We start from the raw sequence: 14,276 nt of genomic DNA, 5'->3' as shown, positions 1-14,276 counted from the left end.
CTGTCTTCTAGAACATTGTTATACTAAATGTTCCAATAATGGAAATTTTATGCAGCTACTTCAAATGAAACAAATTTGCAAAAACTCAATTTTGGAACTCATTCCTTGAGAAGAGGAAAAAAACTCACCACACTGTGACCAAATTAGATTTCTGATATATTGGCAACTTACCAAACACTGTCATTTCCGGAAAACAGGGTGTGGGGTCCAGTGGAAATGTCAGTACTTCTCAAACACTTATAGTTGGAGATATTTTGGGTTTTAATATGATTGTATGGTTAAATTTTTACAAAAATTTTGTTGGTAACAGGTAATTGAAATTTCGTTTTGTGCCTAAATAAAAATGGCTCTACACGGAATCAGGAATGACTTGTGTTCAATTACAGGGGAGTCTTCTTTTCAAGAACTTGATTTTAAATTCTCAGAGATATTAGTTTTACTTACTAGAGCTCCTTTGTTTTGCAGAGATCATGATGCAGCCGTCCTTTTGGATTTCTTTTTAATAATGTGTGACCCTTCACCTTTGATCCCCTGACCTGCATTACCTTGGTAACCATTTCATTTTTTAATTTAATTTCATTTTTTAATTTTGGTGTACAAGCTGTAACATTTCATCTCTCAAAGTGTAACACGTTGATTTCCTCAAATAGAGATACCCCTTTGAGCGATAAATTTGCAAAATGCTGTCTTCATTTTCTGTATTAAAATTCATTTCAGTTTTTAAAATAAAGTGTAATCTGTGTTTTCATCCTTTTAAAATTTAAGTTTAGTGAGTGCATTTCCCCATACAATAGTTCTCCTTTTCTATTCATGTTTTGCAACAGCTAGATTACCTTGCTGCTCACACATAACTCACATCCACAGCAGCCAGCCGCCACCTTCTTCCACACACACCCCCTCCCTGTCAGCACGCACCCCTTCCCGTGCAGATTACCTCCTCTTTCTTTCAGAAACAGTGGCAACTTGAGTTTAGCAGTCTTAGCTGCCACGTTCCACAACCTCAGATTACATTTTATATTCTCAAATATTATTGGGACAGAGAGTTGAGCCCCTTAATTCCATGTATGGACTAGAAGATAAGAAAGTTGTCTTTTCCCCAGAAAGTACCTTTCCCCTCCTTTAATATTTATTTCTTTATTTGAGGCATAAGTTAATAACAAGCAACATTTTTAACATGGTCAGAAATGTGCTTTTGTCTCTGCTGCAGCCTGGGTAATCAGCTGCGGTGGTCTGCATACCTGATTGCTTTATGACATATGCTGTTTTGTGACTGCTGTTGAGACATTTTTAATTGTATTCCGCTTTTCAGAAAATTCTTACTCAAAAGCAAAACAAACCAAAGTCTAAAAACAAAAATCAAACTTGAGTTAGTTCTTTGAACTGGCAGGAAATTCCTAAGAAATCATGTTCCTTAAAAAATCATGTGAAATCTCTTAGCATGGTCTGCTGAAGTGCAGATTATTTTTTAAGTGTCTCATTATTTTATTCTCTAACATTTAATGCTGATGCTTTAATTGCACACAGCTGAAGCTGCTAAATGAGCACTGAAATGGATTTAAGTCCTCTCTGAGCTTTGTTGATACCTATAAAAGTTTATGTCATTCATTAGAACCACAAATTAAAATTAGTTGTAGTGAGCTGTTCATTGGAGATTGGAACTCTCATGAACACTTCTTCGGGCTGACTAGCTTGTTTTTGTCTTTTATACTTACATACCTGCAAACCTGCCTTCGACCTTGGCTATCTTTTCACAGAATTGCAAAATACCAAGAGCTGAGAAATACAAATTCTATGATTACAAAGCCAGAATGTACATGGAATGAATGTCCCGGTAGTTATGGGCAACTTACTTGTTGCCTTGCATTTTAAGTTTTTTTTTTTTTTTTTTTTTAATTTTTTTTAATGAGAATGCTTTCAGAGTTGTGTAGGAATGTTTTCCAGATCCCACCCATTATTTGTTCCTCTGATGCGTTTTCCTGAGTTTATTGCACGGAGTGTGCTCTACTCGTCTTGCTGAAGCTCCCTGTAGCCAGGGAGGGGCCCCTGAGGGGAGTGGCCTGATGGTCCCCAGAGAGTCACAGGCTCCCTGTTGACAGAATCAGGGCCTCTTGACATCTTCCCCGTAGGCTCCCATGGCTCCTAGAGATAGCCAGCTACTTTATTCATCAGTCCAGTAGCAGCTGAAGAGACATAAATAGGTGCACAAGAGAAATGTTTTTATTGTGATATTTTATTTTGCAGTTAGGTCAGTTAGGTTTTCTTTAAAGTTTTCTGCTTAGTACATTTTAAGGTAACTTAATTTTTCTAAGAGAGCTAGTGTATGGACATATTTATTACTTACTTTCAAGAAGCATTGTTTATTTGGTTCGTATTTAGGGATGCTAGTAAGTTGTAAGCCACATGGATGTAGTTTTTGTAAGCCTGATTCAGAGAAAACTCTAGTCTGGGAGTCAGAAAAACCTGCTTTTGACTAGCAGGGTATCTGTATGTGCCATTTGTTCCTTTTAAGGTAGTTCTATGAAACTAAAGAACTGGAGTAGGAAGACTTCAAAAGACTGTCATGTTGATGGTATTAAAAACACTGAAATCAGTTGTGCAGTTCAACAGTATAGGAGTTTGTAAAACGTTTCATGGATTCACCTTCAGTTGTATCCTCTGTGAAATGTAGATATTATTATGTCTCCTACTTGCTTTTTAGGGTTGTTGGCAGGATAAATGAAACACTGTATGCTGCACGCCCTGGGAACCAGAGGGAAGGTGCTTTTGAAATTAAACGTCGTCCTCTGGCTGGGCCGTTGGTGGCGTGACTGTCACACCGAGAGGCAGTTGTAGTGAGGTCTGTGGTAAAGGCCAGGAGCATGGGCTCTGGGGCCGGGTTGCCTGGGGTCCAGTGCCTCCTCCCATTTCGGCCCCTTGCAAGTGGTTTGGCCTCTTTGTGCCTCGGTTTCCTCCTCTTTCAAATGGAGCTGAGAAGAATAGCCCCCTGCTCAAGAGGGTCATGGTGCGTCTTTGGGGGTGGATGTCTGTGAAGTAGCCAGAGCAGGGCTGACACGCGGGTCGGCAGTGGCTGTGGCGTGCGGGCCAGATCCTGCCCACCGGGAGAGACCCAGGCAGGGTGGGGTGTCAGTGACACGGAATTCTGAGGGGGGCCTCGCAGGAAATGAAGCTTCAGAGAGCTTCCCCGTTAGTCTCCTGACGTTGTCTGCGAGAGCCAGGTGTGCTTCCGGGGAGAGGGGCTAGGATGCTTACGGTTACTGGGCACCTCTGAAGCAGATGCAAGTTCAGGTGTGTAAAGGTAAATCTGGGCTCCTAACCGTCTAGAAAGAAAAGCTTAGATTTAAGAGCACTTAACCCTTTCATGTTAGTGGATTTTGGCTGTGGAGATGTAAGAAAAGAGACCCGTGGGAGAGACGCCCCATCTTTCACTGTTGAGCTGGCTCCCAAGGAGTCAGAAAACTGTATGAGGCTTCAGTGCTTCCTCCTAAGTTGAAGAAGTGGAAGGAAGTCACTGTTGGGGGGCGGGGTTCACATATTTTTCCGGGTGCTTTCTGTACATTTTAATCATCTAAATTTATCTGTGAGGTGAGTGGTGTGTTCACCCTATTTTGCACCTGAGAACACTGATGATCAGGTGGTTAAATCAGCCCTCATAGGGTCATACTCCTAGAAAATAATGGAACTGGTACTTAAATCCAGGTGCTGTCCTTCTCCTGGCACCTGCTTCCTTATTTTACTGGCAGACGTGGCTGGACCACTCAGAGGAAATAGTTCTGCCGTTTGGTTGCAGGGGACTCACCCGTGTGCATTACGTCCCTTAGCCATTAGCAGCCCTGACTTAGTGACCTGCCACCACCACTGCCAGGAGGGCTCCATCCTCCATGCGGCACTTCGAGGGGCTCCATAACAGTGGCTTCCTCCATCTTGGCTGCACATCCAGGATCACTGTGCAGCTTTGAAATACGGAGCCCTGGCCGCGTCCCAGGCTCCGATCTGGCCATTCTGGCAGAATTGGTAGATTCAGAAATACAGGAAGTTTATGTTATGAACAGAAAAGAAATGTAAATAATTGGTGCACATGTAGACCTGTGCGTCCAGAACATGGGCCAGTGCTATTAATTCTATAGTTAGCTACACTGTAAGTTAAATGGGCCTTTCTGGGCCAGTTTAGTAATTCAGCCACCTGTAATCAGCACCCCTTCTGTGGGAAAAGTCCCAGCCATCCACTCCGTAGGATATAGTCCTCTGGAAGTGGGCATCTGACCTTCCCCAAAACCAGGTTTGAAGTTAGTCACAGAACTGAATACAGTTAGGGGGCTCTGACTTCTTCCTCTCTCACTTCTTTTTTCTCCCATCTTGTATGCTTCCCCCCCGCCCCTGTCCTTTCCCCTAGCTCCCAACTCCTTTTTCTCCTGTCCTTCCTCTTTTTCTTTGTCTCCATCCGTGGGCCAGATCCCTCTGGGTGTGTCTATCCTTTGGACCCCAAAGCACTTGAAATCCTCCAGGAGACCTAGCATGAAGTAGGTGTTCATATCGACATTTCTTTTTTTTTTTTTTTTTTTTAAGATTTTATTTATTTATTTGACAGAGAGAGGCACAGCGAGAGAGGGAACACAAGCAGGGGGAGTGGGAGAGGGGGAAGCGGGCTTCCCGCTGAGCAGGGAGCCCGAAGCGGGGCTCGATCCCGGGACCCTGGGATCATGACCTGAGCCGAAGGCAGACGCTTAACTGACTGAGCCACTCAGGCGGCGCTATCGACATTTCTTAATATGTCTTCATATTGCTCTTTTAGAGGAGTAAGCACTACCCCTCATTAGCCTGAACACTGTCAGCTTTCGTTGGCGATTCACTGAATAGGACGGAATGTGGGGCAGTAGGATGGACTTGACCGTTCTCGAGGCACTGGTATCAGGCTTTTAGTGTGTTTGCCGCCTAGTTTTTTAGAGCTGGGCTGTGAGGCCATCTGGGACCTCTCACGGTGTTCCTGAGAGGGGAAGGCCTTTCCTCGGGGCGCTTCGCTGGTCCAGATGTGCTGCTTGGGGCGCCTCCCCCTCCGTCACACTGACCGAGGGGAGCAGAGCAGAAGCTGGGACACCTGTGTGTGTACCATTCACTGCCTCGAGAGATGGTAGGGAAGCAGCCAGCCCTTCTGCGTCGGTGCCCCCTGCCCCCTCCTGTGAACAGCTTCTGCGGGGCGGAGTGCTTTGGTGTGACCGGAGGGCCTCCTCACGGCCCCCATCCGGCCACCATAGGGGCCGTGCTGATGGAGGTTAGCCCTTGTTCAGGCATCGCGGAGACCGGGAGACCCACTCCAGGGACGAGAAGGCGGTTTTGCCATTCTTCAGCGGCATCAGCTCTAGCCAGAGAGGGAGTTAGAGGACGAGAGGGGACAGCAGTGTGGCGGCATAGTCAGGAGATCACAGGAAACGTCTCCTGTTTGTTCTCATTTGTGCTTCTTGTTTCCCTGGGGAACTGGACTGTGGGACATGCTTCAGAATCCCAGGATTCCTAGACCAGACTTGTCACTGTGCACACATCTTCACCTGGGTTCACAGATCCGCCACACGATGACAAGGAAGCACACACGTGCCTCCCTCAGAGCTTTGGTTATTCGGGTTTGATCATCCAGTCCTTTCTCTCTTCTGTGCTGGTCCTTTCGAGTACTTTACCCCTCTTCGCCCTTCATTTTTCCAAGGAGAGACCTGAGTGATTGTTTTACTTCTCTCGCTACGGCGGCAGGAGGCCTGGTAGGGAGGGTTGGAGCTCGGGCTGGGCTGTTTGACGTGGTTTTGCCTGCTCGAGTACATGTTGCAGCATCTGGTACGGGAGCTTGCGTGTAGTAGGCGCTCAGCAAACACTCGCGCTTTCCGTTCTCATTAGCACAGGTAATTAAGAACAGGAGCTGATAGACTGCACGTATCTGTGCAGAGATATATCTGTAATTAAAGTTTTAATTAAAGAAACACCAGACCAGGCAGATGGTTCTTATGCCTGCATCCTGTAAACCAAACAGCCATGGCTTTTTGATCTTGCAAATAAGCAAAGGGGAGACTAGCATCACCCGTCGACAGCACCAGAGGGGAGGGGGACTCGTATTAACTAGCCATAATCTAATTTTGGTAGTACTCTATGTGATGCCAAATCCAGGGATAATCACTGCAGTTTGAAATGGAAATACGATACATCAAAGTTATGTCCCAGCCGAAGCTTTTAAGCCTCCAGTCAAGGGCATTACCACAGCCCAGCTGGTATATCACAAGGCATGTGGTTTTGTGCTAGATCACAAAAGCTGACAAAGTGTTATTTAGGATCATCAGCTAAATACAGTATTAGAGTGCTATCATCCTGATTTTTTGGGTTTTGCCACCTTATAGCAATGCTGTATTGAGATATGGGATGTGTGCCTGCTTGGCTCATGCAGGTCCTCTGTGCTGTTTATGTCACAGTGACCTTAATGACCAACCAAGTGCAGAATTTAAAAAACAAGACCACCACAGGGGATAACAGAAAAAAACTTAATCTCAGGTCTTACCATTTAGAACAGCCTCCACCCAGGGAGCCCCATGAACTTGTTCAGGTCGTGCGCTGTTAGCAGGAGGCCTGAGCAGTGCTTAGAAGAGGCTTTGGGAGGTCCGCGCCAGTTCACCTTAACCTCCTGGGGTGCATCCACTACTTAGCCCCCAGTTTCTTACCCATCCTTGTGATCATTTACTTCTCCATGCTCATGATTTTCTTGCATTACTGCATTGCCGGTGGGCAGTTCTGTAGCTCAGTTAGATGCCAGTTAATATAGGTATGTTTTTACCACCTACGTCTCACTCATTTGTTTTCTGCTTGGTAGAACCAGTGTTGAAGATGTTCATTTTCTATTTCACTGTGAAACATCTTAGTTTAGAGGGTTAGGAGAGTAGTTTCTACTTTGCTTAATGGTAGGTGACCTTATCCCTGTTTCTTTTAAGGCGAAGTAGGGCTCCCACCAGAAAAAGCCCATGCACACCGGGGTGTATATAGGTATCTCCACATTAAAGACCATGTCACAAAGTGGTAGAACACAAAAGTACTTCAACTCATCTTCATGCCATCTGTAAATCAGAACTCCGTCATCCTAGCAGAAATGCCAAATCCATGAACCCATGACGCGCTGTGAGTGACACGTGTATGACGGGTAGAGAGAAATGTATTTGTCATCTTTTTGCTTGGGGAAGACTTCAGTTATTTGGGGAGATACTGTGTGTTTTCAGAAGAAGCCAGTTCAGTGTAAGCTACTTTGAATAAATGGTCTTCGGTGTTTGTGTCCAGGAAATATTGTCAGACCCAAAGAGAAGTGCTCCTAGATAGTGAGTTGCCATTTTACGTGCAGAATTTGAACCTGATTGGCTCTGAAGTCTGTTTCTTCTCTCACCTGGTCAGAGACCTGAGCATGTAACCCTGGCGTGTATAGCACGGTGTTCGGTTGTAGGAGGTTTCCTAGGAGGCGATGGGCACCCCGGGAGCGCCTCCCTTCAGGGTAGCAGATTGTTGTTTCTCCACAGGGAGAAGGAAACATCAGCAAACAAACCCACCTGGAATAGGAGGTTTTTAATTTCTTATTCTGTGGTGGGCTTGGAGAGAGCTTTTGTTCCCTCTGATACCTGGGTGCTGATGGAGTGGGCAGTGGCGTGTTGTCTACCCTCCAGTGACTTAAATTCAGACACTTGCTCTTTGGTTCAGTATTTATTGAATGCCTAGTAGCAGGTGCTGTCCTAGTTACCAGGAATAAAGCAATCAACAAAAGAAGGCCATTCCCCTCAAAAAGCTTATTTTCTGGTTGGGGGGGAGGGGTCACAGCCAATAAGCAAACAAAAAATAAGTAACAGTAATTGAGTGATTATATGTGCCAACATTTATTCACTAGTTACTCCTCAGAGCACTGAGGAAGCAGGTTCTCTTGTCCTCGTTTTGCAGGCGAGGAAACCGAGCTCCAGTGCTCAGTGTCCCACAGCAGGACGTGGTGCTGCTGGTCTTCCAACCCCAGTGACCTGCCTCCGGCTTTCCTGCTCTTCACACCATGCGATTTTCTCTTTTAAACAACGGCCTAATGTGTTTGTTTCTACATCAACACAGAAATGTTGATGCTACTAAGTGTGATGAGGAGCAGTGAAGCAAAGTGAACCTTCGGGAGGGCTCCTGGATGTCGGCCTGGGGGTGTGCAGGTGTGTGCTCTTTGAGAGAGTGTGACTTGAGCAGGTGTCTGGTAAGGTGATTTGAAGGAAGTGACACAGATCCAAGTAGTATCTGGAGTGGGAGTACTTCAGGCAGAGGGAAGGCGGAAGCAAAGGCCCCCAGGTGGATGTGGGTTTGGCAGTAGCGGAAGAGAAGCAAGGAGAACAGCGAGGAGGCCGGTGTGGCCGCTCTGAGTGGGTGTGGTGAGAAGAGTAGGATGAGGTAGCCAGGGCCTATGTTCCACAGGGCCTGGTGGGGCACAGTAAAGTCTTCTGGTTTTAGTGAATGAGAACGGAAGCCATCCGAGAATTGCTGAGCAGGAAGACACCATGATTTCAGGGATCCCTCTGAATGCCGTGCAGAGAACAGTCTAGGGCAGGGGTTGGCAAACCGTCACCTGAAGGCCAAATCCAGCCAGCCACCTGTTTTTGTGCAGCCAGCAAACTAAGATGCTTTTTACATTTTTTAAATGGTTGAGAAAACTAAGATGAATAATAATTTGTGGTACATGAAAATTATACGTAATTCAAATTTCAGTGTCCATTTAAGTTCTAGTTTTACTGGAATAGAGCCACGCTCATTCGTTTGCATATTGTCTTGAGTCTGCTTTTGAGCCTGCAACAGCTAAGTTGAGTGGTTGCAACAGAGACCATCTGGCCCACAGAGCCTAAAATATTTACTATCTGGCCCTTTAAGAAAGAGTTTGCTGAGCCCTAATTTAGGGCTGTAGGGATGGAAGGAAGGAGACCAGTGAGGAGACTGTTGCGAGGGCTGATGGTGGTCCGGACCAGGGCAGTGAGAAGTGGTCAGATGCTGGATGTGTTTCAGAGGAAGGGCTGACAGGTTGTGTGCAAATATGAAGGGTTGGGGTGGATGCCAGTGTTTCTGCACTGAGCAGCTGGGAGAATGCAGCTTCTCTTTGCTGAGATTGGGAAGCCCGTGGGAGCCGCAGGTTGGGGAGAAAGGGTGAGGAGAAAGCAAGAGTTGTGTTTTGGACGTGTTAACTCTAACATGCCAAGTGGAGGTGTTGACTAGGCAGTCATATATATGAGTTGTAATCTAGAGGAGAGGCCTAGGCTCGAGCCAGACTTCTCAGTGTTTTCAGCATATAGAAGGTTCTTACTTGCTCTGGGATGCATGGGATCCTGAAGGGGGTGTGGATAGGGAGAGGTGTTCAAACACGGAGCACTGGGGTGTTAAGAGGAAGGAGGAGGAGGAAGCAAAGGAGAATGGGAAGGAACAACCAGAGAAGGAAAGCCAGGAGAGCAAACATTCTGGAAGAATGTGTTTCAAAGCAGAGAGAGTGACCCTCTGTGTCAAATGCTGCTAAAGGTCAAGTAGGATGCAGACTGAGAATTGGCTGTGGATCTGGCAGCATGGAGGTCGGTGGTGACTTTGATATGAGCTGGATGAGTGAAGTGGTGAGGACAAAAGCCCTGTCCCAGCTGGTTCAAGCAAAAATGGGAGGACAGGAAGCGGAGCTGCTGCATTTAAAGAGTTCTGCTTTCTGCTGCCCAAATGCAGGCTGTGAGGGCAGAGTAGGGTTTAACCTGGGATTGGGATTTGCCGGGGGAATACTGATGGTGGGGGAAGGCACAAGGTTGTTGAGCGCTGGTGTGATGAAGGACTGCATACTCTAAACCAGACAGGTTAAGCACGAGGGAGATGAGGGCATTGAGAGGCCATGGCATCAGGGGGATTCGAAGAATAGCATCAGGAATGGTTGGAGTAGGGGGGGCGCCTGGGTGGCTCAGTCGGTTAAGTGTCCAACTCTTGACTCTTGATTTCAGCTCAGGTCATGATCTCAGGGTTGTGGGATCGAGCCCTGAGTTGGGCTCTGCTCTGGGTGTGGAGCCTGCTTGGGATTCTCTCTCCCCTTTCCCTCTGGCCACCCCCTTTCTCTCTTAAAAAAAAAAAAAAAAAAAGAATGTTTGGAGTAGGGATAGTCAAAGAGAGGGATGCTTGAATTTGATATTGAAGGAGTGCAGTTGTGGTTAACATCAAGGCCTAGGGCAGTGCTGTCCAGTAGAAATATAATGTGAGCCACATGTGTAATTTTGAGTGTTTTGGAAGCCATATTTTAAAAAAGTAAAGAGAAATAAGTGAAATTAATTTTAATGATATGTTAGCTCAATATATCTAAAATACCATGGAATATGCAATCAATATAAAAATTATTGAGATATTTTACATTTATTTTGTAGTAAGTCTTTGAAATCTGATACGGATTTTATACTTTCAGCACATCTTTACTCAGACCAGACACAATTTCAAAAGTGCTCAGTATCCACGTGTGGCTCATGGCTCCCATCTTGGACAGGTTGGGGATGCTCGTGGAAGTTTGGTTCAAGGTTATTAGAGAGGAGTGGGTCAAGGAACAGGCCAATGATTAGGAAGGATTGTCTGCATGGATCTGAAACCACTTATGCCTCCTGATGAGAGTAACAGGGTTGGAGAGGCAGAAGGGGGATGCTGTGGCTGTTGGTAGGATCTGTGCCTCAGTGGCCACTGTTCTAACCTGCCTGCCAAGGAACATTTCCTGACCCTGATCCTGTCCTACTTCTCAGAGCATCTGTGAGGTTCTGAGGGATTGCTCTTTCCTCATTTCAAATCCAGGTGGTACCTCCTTGGGATGATGGGTTTGGGACAAGATTTCTGAGTCACAGTGAAGTATCAAAACACAAGGCCATAATTTTGATAAGCTCTTCCAAAAATGGCAGCTTTTTACTTGGGTTTTTATTTTCATCCAGAAGGCTTTTCATTGACTCACTAATGAAAATGTTAACTCCATGTGGGCAACTCATTACAGCCATCCCCGCGCCCTCCCCCTCAACCCCCCCAGAAAAAATATCCTTTAGATTCTTACCTTTATTTTGTCATATCTTTAGATTTCTATCTTTATTTTGGCATAATCCTTGAATACCTCAAATGTTAGTTTATACTTCATCCTAGATATGTTTGAATCTCTACAGAAGCCAGCATTTGGTAGCTTCGAGGCAGTCTCATGTGATAGAAGCAACAGCATACAAAACCTGCCTGTCCTCATCCGATGCTTTTGAAAGGGCGGGCATGGTCAGCCTTTTACTCTGTAGAGGAGTTGTATATATATACGGCGCGTGTGCACGCTCACTCTGTTACGTGTGTGTGTGTAATAATTTACATAGATAAATTTATATATTCGGCTTTGATCCACAATGTGTGTTTAAAGATTAATAAAAATTGATGATGGGGTCAGAAGCTGTTTTTTAGTCTTGTAGGCCAGGAAAATTAAACTGTTTTGAAAGGGTAAATAGGAACACCTCAGCCACTCACATGGTCTTGGTACTTTCCATACCAATAATGAGCCCCGGGGAAAAAGATGCATGGATACTCCTATTCTGTACCTTTATCAAGTTTAAATTATTTTAACTTCTCTTTAGTTTGTTTCCTGTCATACTAAGATTAACAAACAAACAAACAAAATCCTCAAAAATCCTACCAGCCCCAGTGTTTAGGAAGAGTCTGTTTTGAGCCATGTGTTTGTGAACCTCATGTTCTTGGATGACCTCTGTTTTGAAGGAGTAATTGCTTGTTCATTTCATATGAACTAATGTCACAAGAATGTGGGGTCTAGGTAGTTTGTCTTGTTAATGTCCAGACTAGCAATTCCATGGGGGTGTCACAGAGTCTACCTGGTCAGTAACTATGCACCTGCTGTAAATATAATGTCCTTCTGGCACCAGTGTACTCATGTGAAAGAAAACTCAGTAAACACAATTTAGTAATAAGGAAAGCTTACTCATTACATAAGTTTCCTTAAACTCTCTTTATTCTAATTAAAATGTTTCCATCTAATAGGGAAGTGGGTGAATACTAAGAACTGGAAATTAAGCAAGAAATTAAAAGAACATTGATGGCTTTATTGCAGTTTGTTTTGAGATTTTTCTCTCCACTAAATGGTGGTTTACTTATAAAGTCACTCCTTCACACATAAATCTTTGTGACGAATGGACTGGAATTTATTCCAACAAAAGAAGAGCTAGTTTATGATGCCACTTGTAAATGATAACACATGTTATGTACGAGAACCAAAGCATTAGCTTTTTAAAAGCACTGTTAGCATGATTACTTAATTTGGTCCACACACAATTCTAGTTTCTTTGAAAGTGAAGGTCAGTGTGTCTAGGAGACTAGGGAAGTGAGTGCTTTGACATTTGTTCATTGTTTTTTATTTAGATCTGGGTCACTAGCATGCTCTTGGTATAATTCTTGCCTCAAAAAAATCCAAAGCATAACATTTAAACTTGTACTTTATTCCTTCAGAAATTTACTGCTGACACTGAAACTTCTCCCTAACCAAAGCGGATACTTGTTCTGTAGTGGGCAAGCCCTTGCCCTCCCTTGTCCTAGAACCCTTGTGCAAGCCAGCTCTCTGGATGCTTCTCTGTGTTGTCATCTGGATTTGCCTTTATTAATAAAGCATTCATTAACTCAGAAAGCCCATGTCTGCATGCAGATGTAGGTGGAGGTGTTCATGAACAGATACAACCTGCCCCCCCTGCTCCCCCAGCCCCCCTGCTCCCACCCCTTCCTGGTTTTATGCCTGGCAGACAGGCTCCTTCTGGAGGCCAGCCTGGATGTCACTTCTTCATGAGTCCTTTCCGCGCAGCCTGCCCTGATGGCTCACTTTTTTTTTTTTTTAAGATTTTATTTATTTATTTGACAGAGAGACAGTGAGAGAGGGAACACAAGCAGGGGGAGTGGGAGAGGGAGAAGCAGGCTTCCCGATGAGCAGGGAGCCCGATGCGGGGCTCAATCCGAGGACCCTGGGATCATGACCTGAGCCGAAGGCAGACTCTTTAACAACAGCCACCCAGGCACCCCTGATGGCTTACTTTTAATGGGCACTGCTTTCCATGTCCGTCTGAGGACCCTTGCCATAGCATGTTGTAATTTGTCTCTTTATTTTAGTCCCCTAAACCATGAGCTCCTTGGGGCAGGTGCTAGACCTCACTGATTTCGCTTTCCCTAGAGCCCAGCCCAGCATGTGTGCATGGCTGTGAGTGATGAATGTGGGTGGATGAAAGAGGAAGAGGTGGTGGGGTAATACACTTTCAAGCCAAAAAGTTAAACTTAATTGTTTTGGGGGAAGAGAATAAATACTATTTTTGTTTATATAGGTCTTAAAATTTGGGTGGCAGAAAGCAAATATACAGAGAACAAGTTAGAATTGGCTGTCTGATTCCACAGAGACAGTCACATTTTGTATTAAAAAATGTAATTTACCATTGATCGCCTTGAAATCTTCAGTTTGTTGTTCTGGTGTCTTAATTAACTAATTACTTAATTGAGTAACAACTAGGGGAATAGATCATAAATGTGAGGATGTTCCTTGTAAGAAGCCCACCGCTCTTTTCTTTCCGTGATGTGTCCTTTTTAGCACCATCCTCGAAGCTTGTGAAACTGAGCTGCCTCTCTGCATTGGACACATGCTTGAATATGATGGTTCTTTCATAAGTATCTGGTTCCATAGGAATTCACTAGTTATTAACGCTTCTATTGAGTCAATTTGAGGTTTCGTTGGAAATCATTCCCATAGTAGAAAAACAAAGTAGCATCATACATCCTCCCCCTGCAACCAGCTCCCAAATTCCCCTCAAAGATTCATTAGCACGGTGTTCATTGTTTTACCCGAAATCACTCACTTTTAAAATGGCTCTTCCCCTCCAGTAGCACCTAAGCAACGGGAGGTAAGTGAGATCAGAAAGAACAGACCTTCTGCGGCTTCCTTCCGCCATCAGTGTGCGTGTGGTGGTTTAAGGGCCACTGTGGAAGTCACCTGTAGCTTGTTAGGATCTTACGTAATTAAGGAAATGTTAGTCCTACTCCTCATTCAGTATTCCTTTGAAATACTGCATTCCTCTGACCTGTGAAGCTGCTTGGAAGTAACGAGTGTTGGTGCTGAGGATTCAGTTTGAGCAGTCCACCTTCTCAGGCCCGTGCTTCATCTAATGGTGTCTAGCAGGGGAGCCTCTCGAAGCATTGTGTTCTGTTGCATCAATATGTACTTAGACACGCTAATCTGAATTAGAGAGCTG

At 44.9% G+C, this 14,276-nt stretch overlaps 1 protein-coding gene across 4 annotated transcripts in view; it reads left to right on the top strand.

The window, feature by feature from the left end:
* LOC118020053 (calmodulin-binding transcription activator 1-like) overlaps positions 1-14,276 on the top strand; it is a 105,981-nt gene that overhangs the window by 78,580 nt on the left and 13,125 nt on the right. The window contains exon 4 of one of the 4 annotated variants that reach the window (XR_004681803.1): positions 466-549. The exons of 2 other annotated variants lie outside the window; for them this stretch is intronic. Coding sequence is in view for 1 of the 2 variants with exons in the window: in XM_035019897.1 (XP_034875788.1) it covers positions 466-474 (9 nt within the window). In the remaining variant the exon portion in view is untranslated. Of the gene's footprint in view, positions 1-465; positions 731-14,276 lie in introns of those variants that run through there. One more of the 4 variants, XM_035019897.1, reaches the window with a different exon arrangement.

Source organism: Mirounga leonina, unplaced genomic scaffold (assembly GCF_011800145.1).
Source record: "Mirounga leonina isolate KUSES-001 unplaced genomic scaffold, KU_Mleo_1.0 Mir_173, whole genome shotgun sequence".
Taxonomy (NCBI): domain Eukaryota; kingdom Metazoa; phylum Chordata; class Mammalia; order Carnivora; family Phocidae; genus Mirounga; species Mirounga leonina.
The sequence above is the reverse complement of the archived record's forward strand: the minus strand, read 5'-3'. Positions and strand labels throughout refer to the sequence as shown.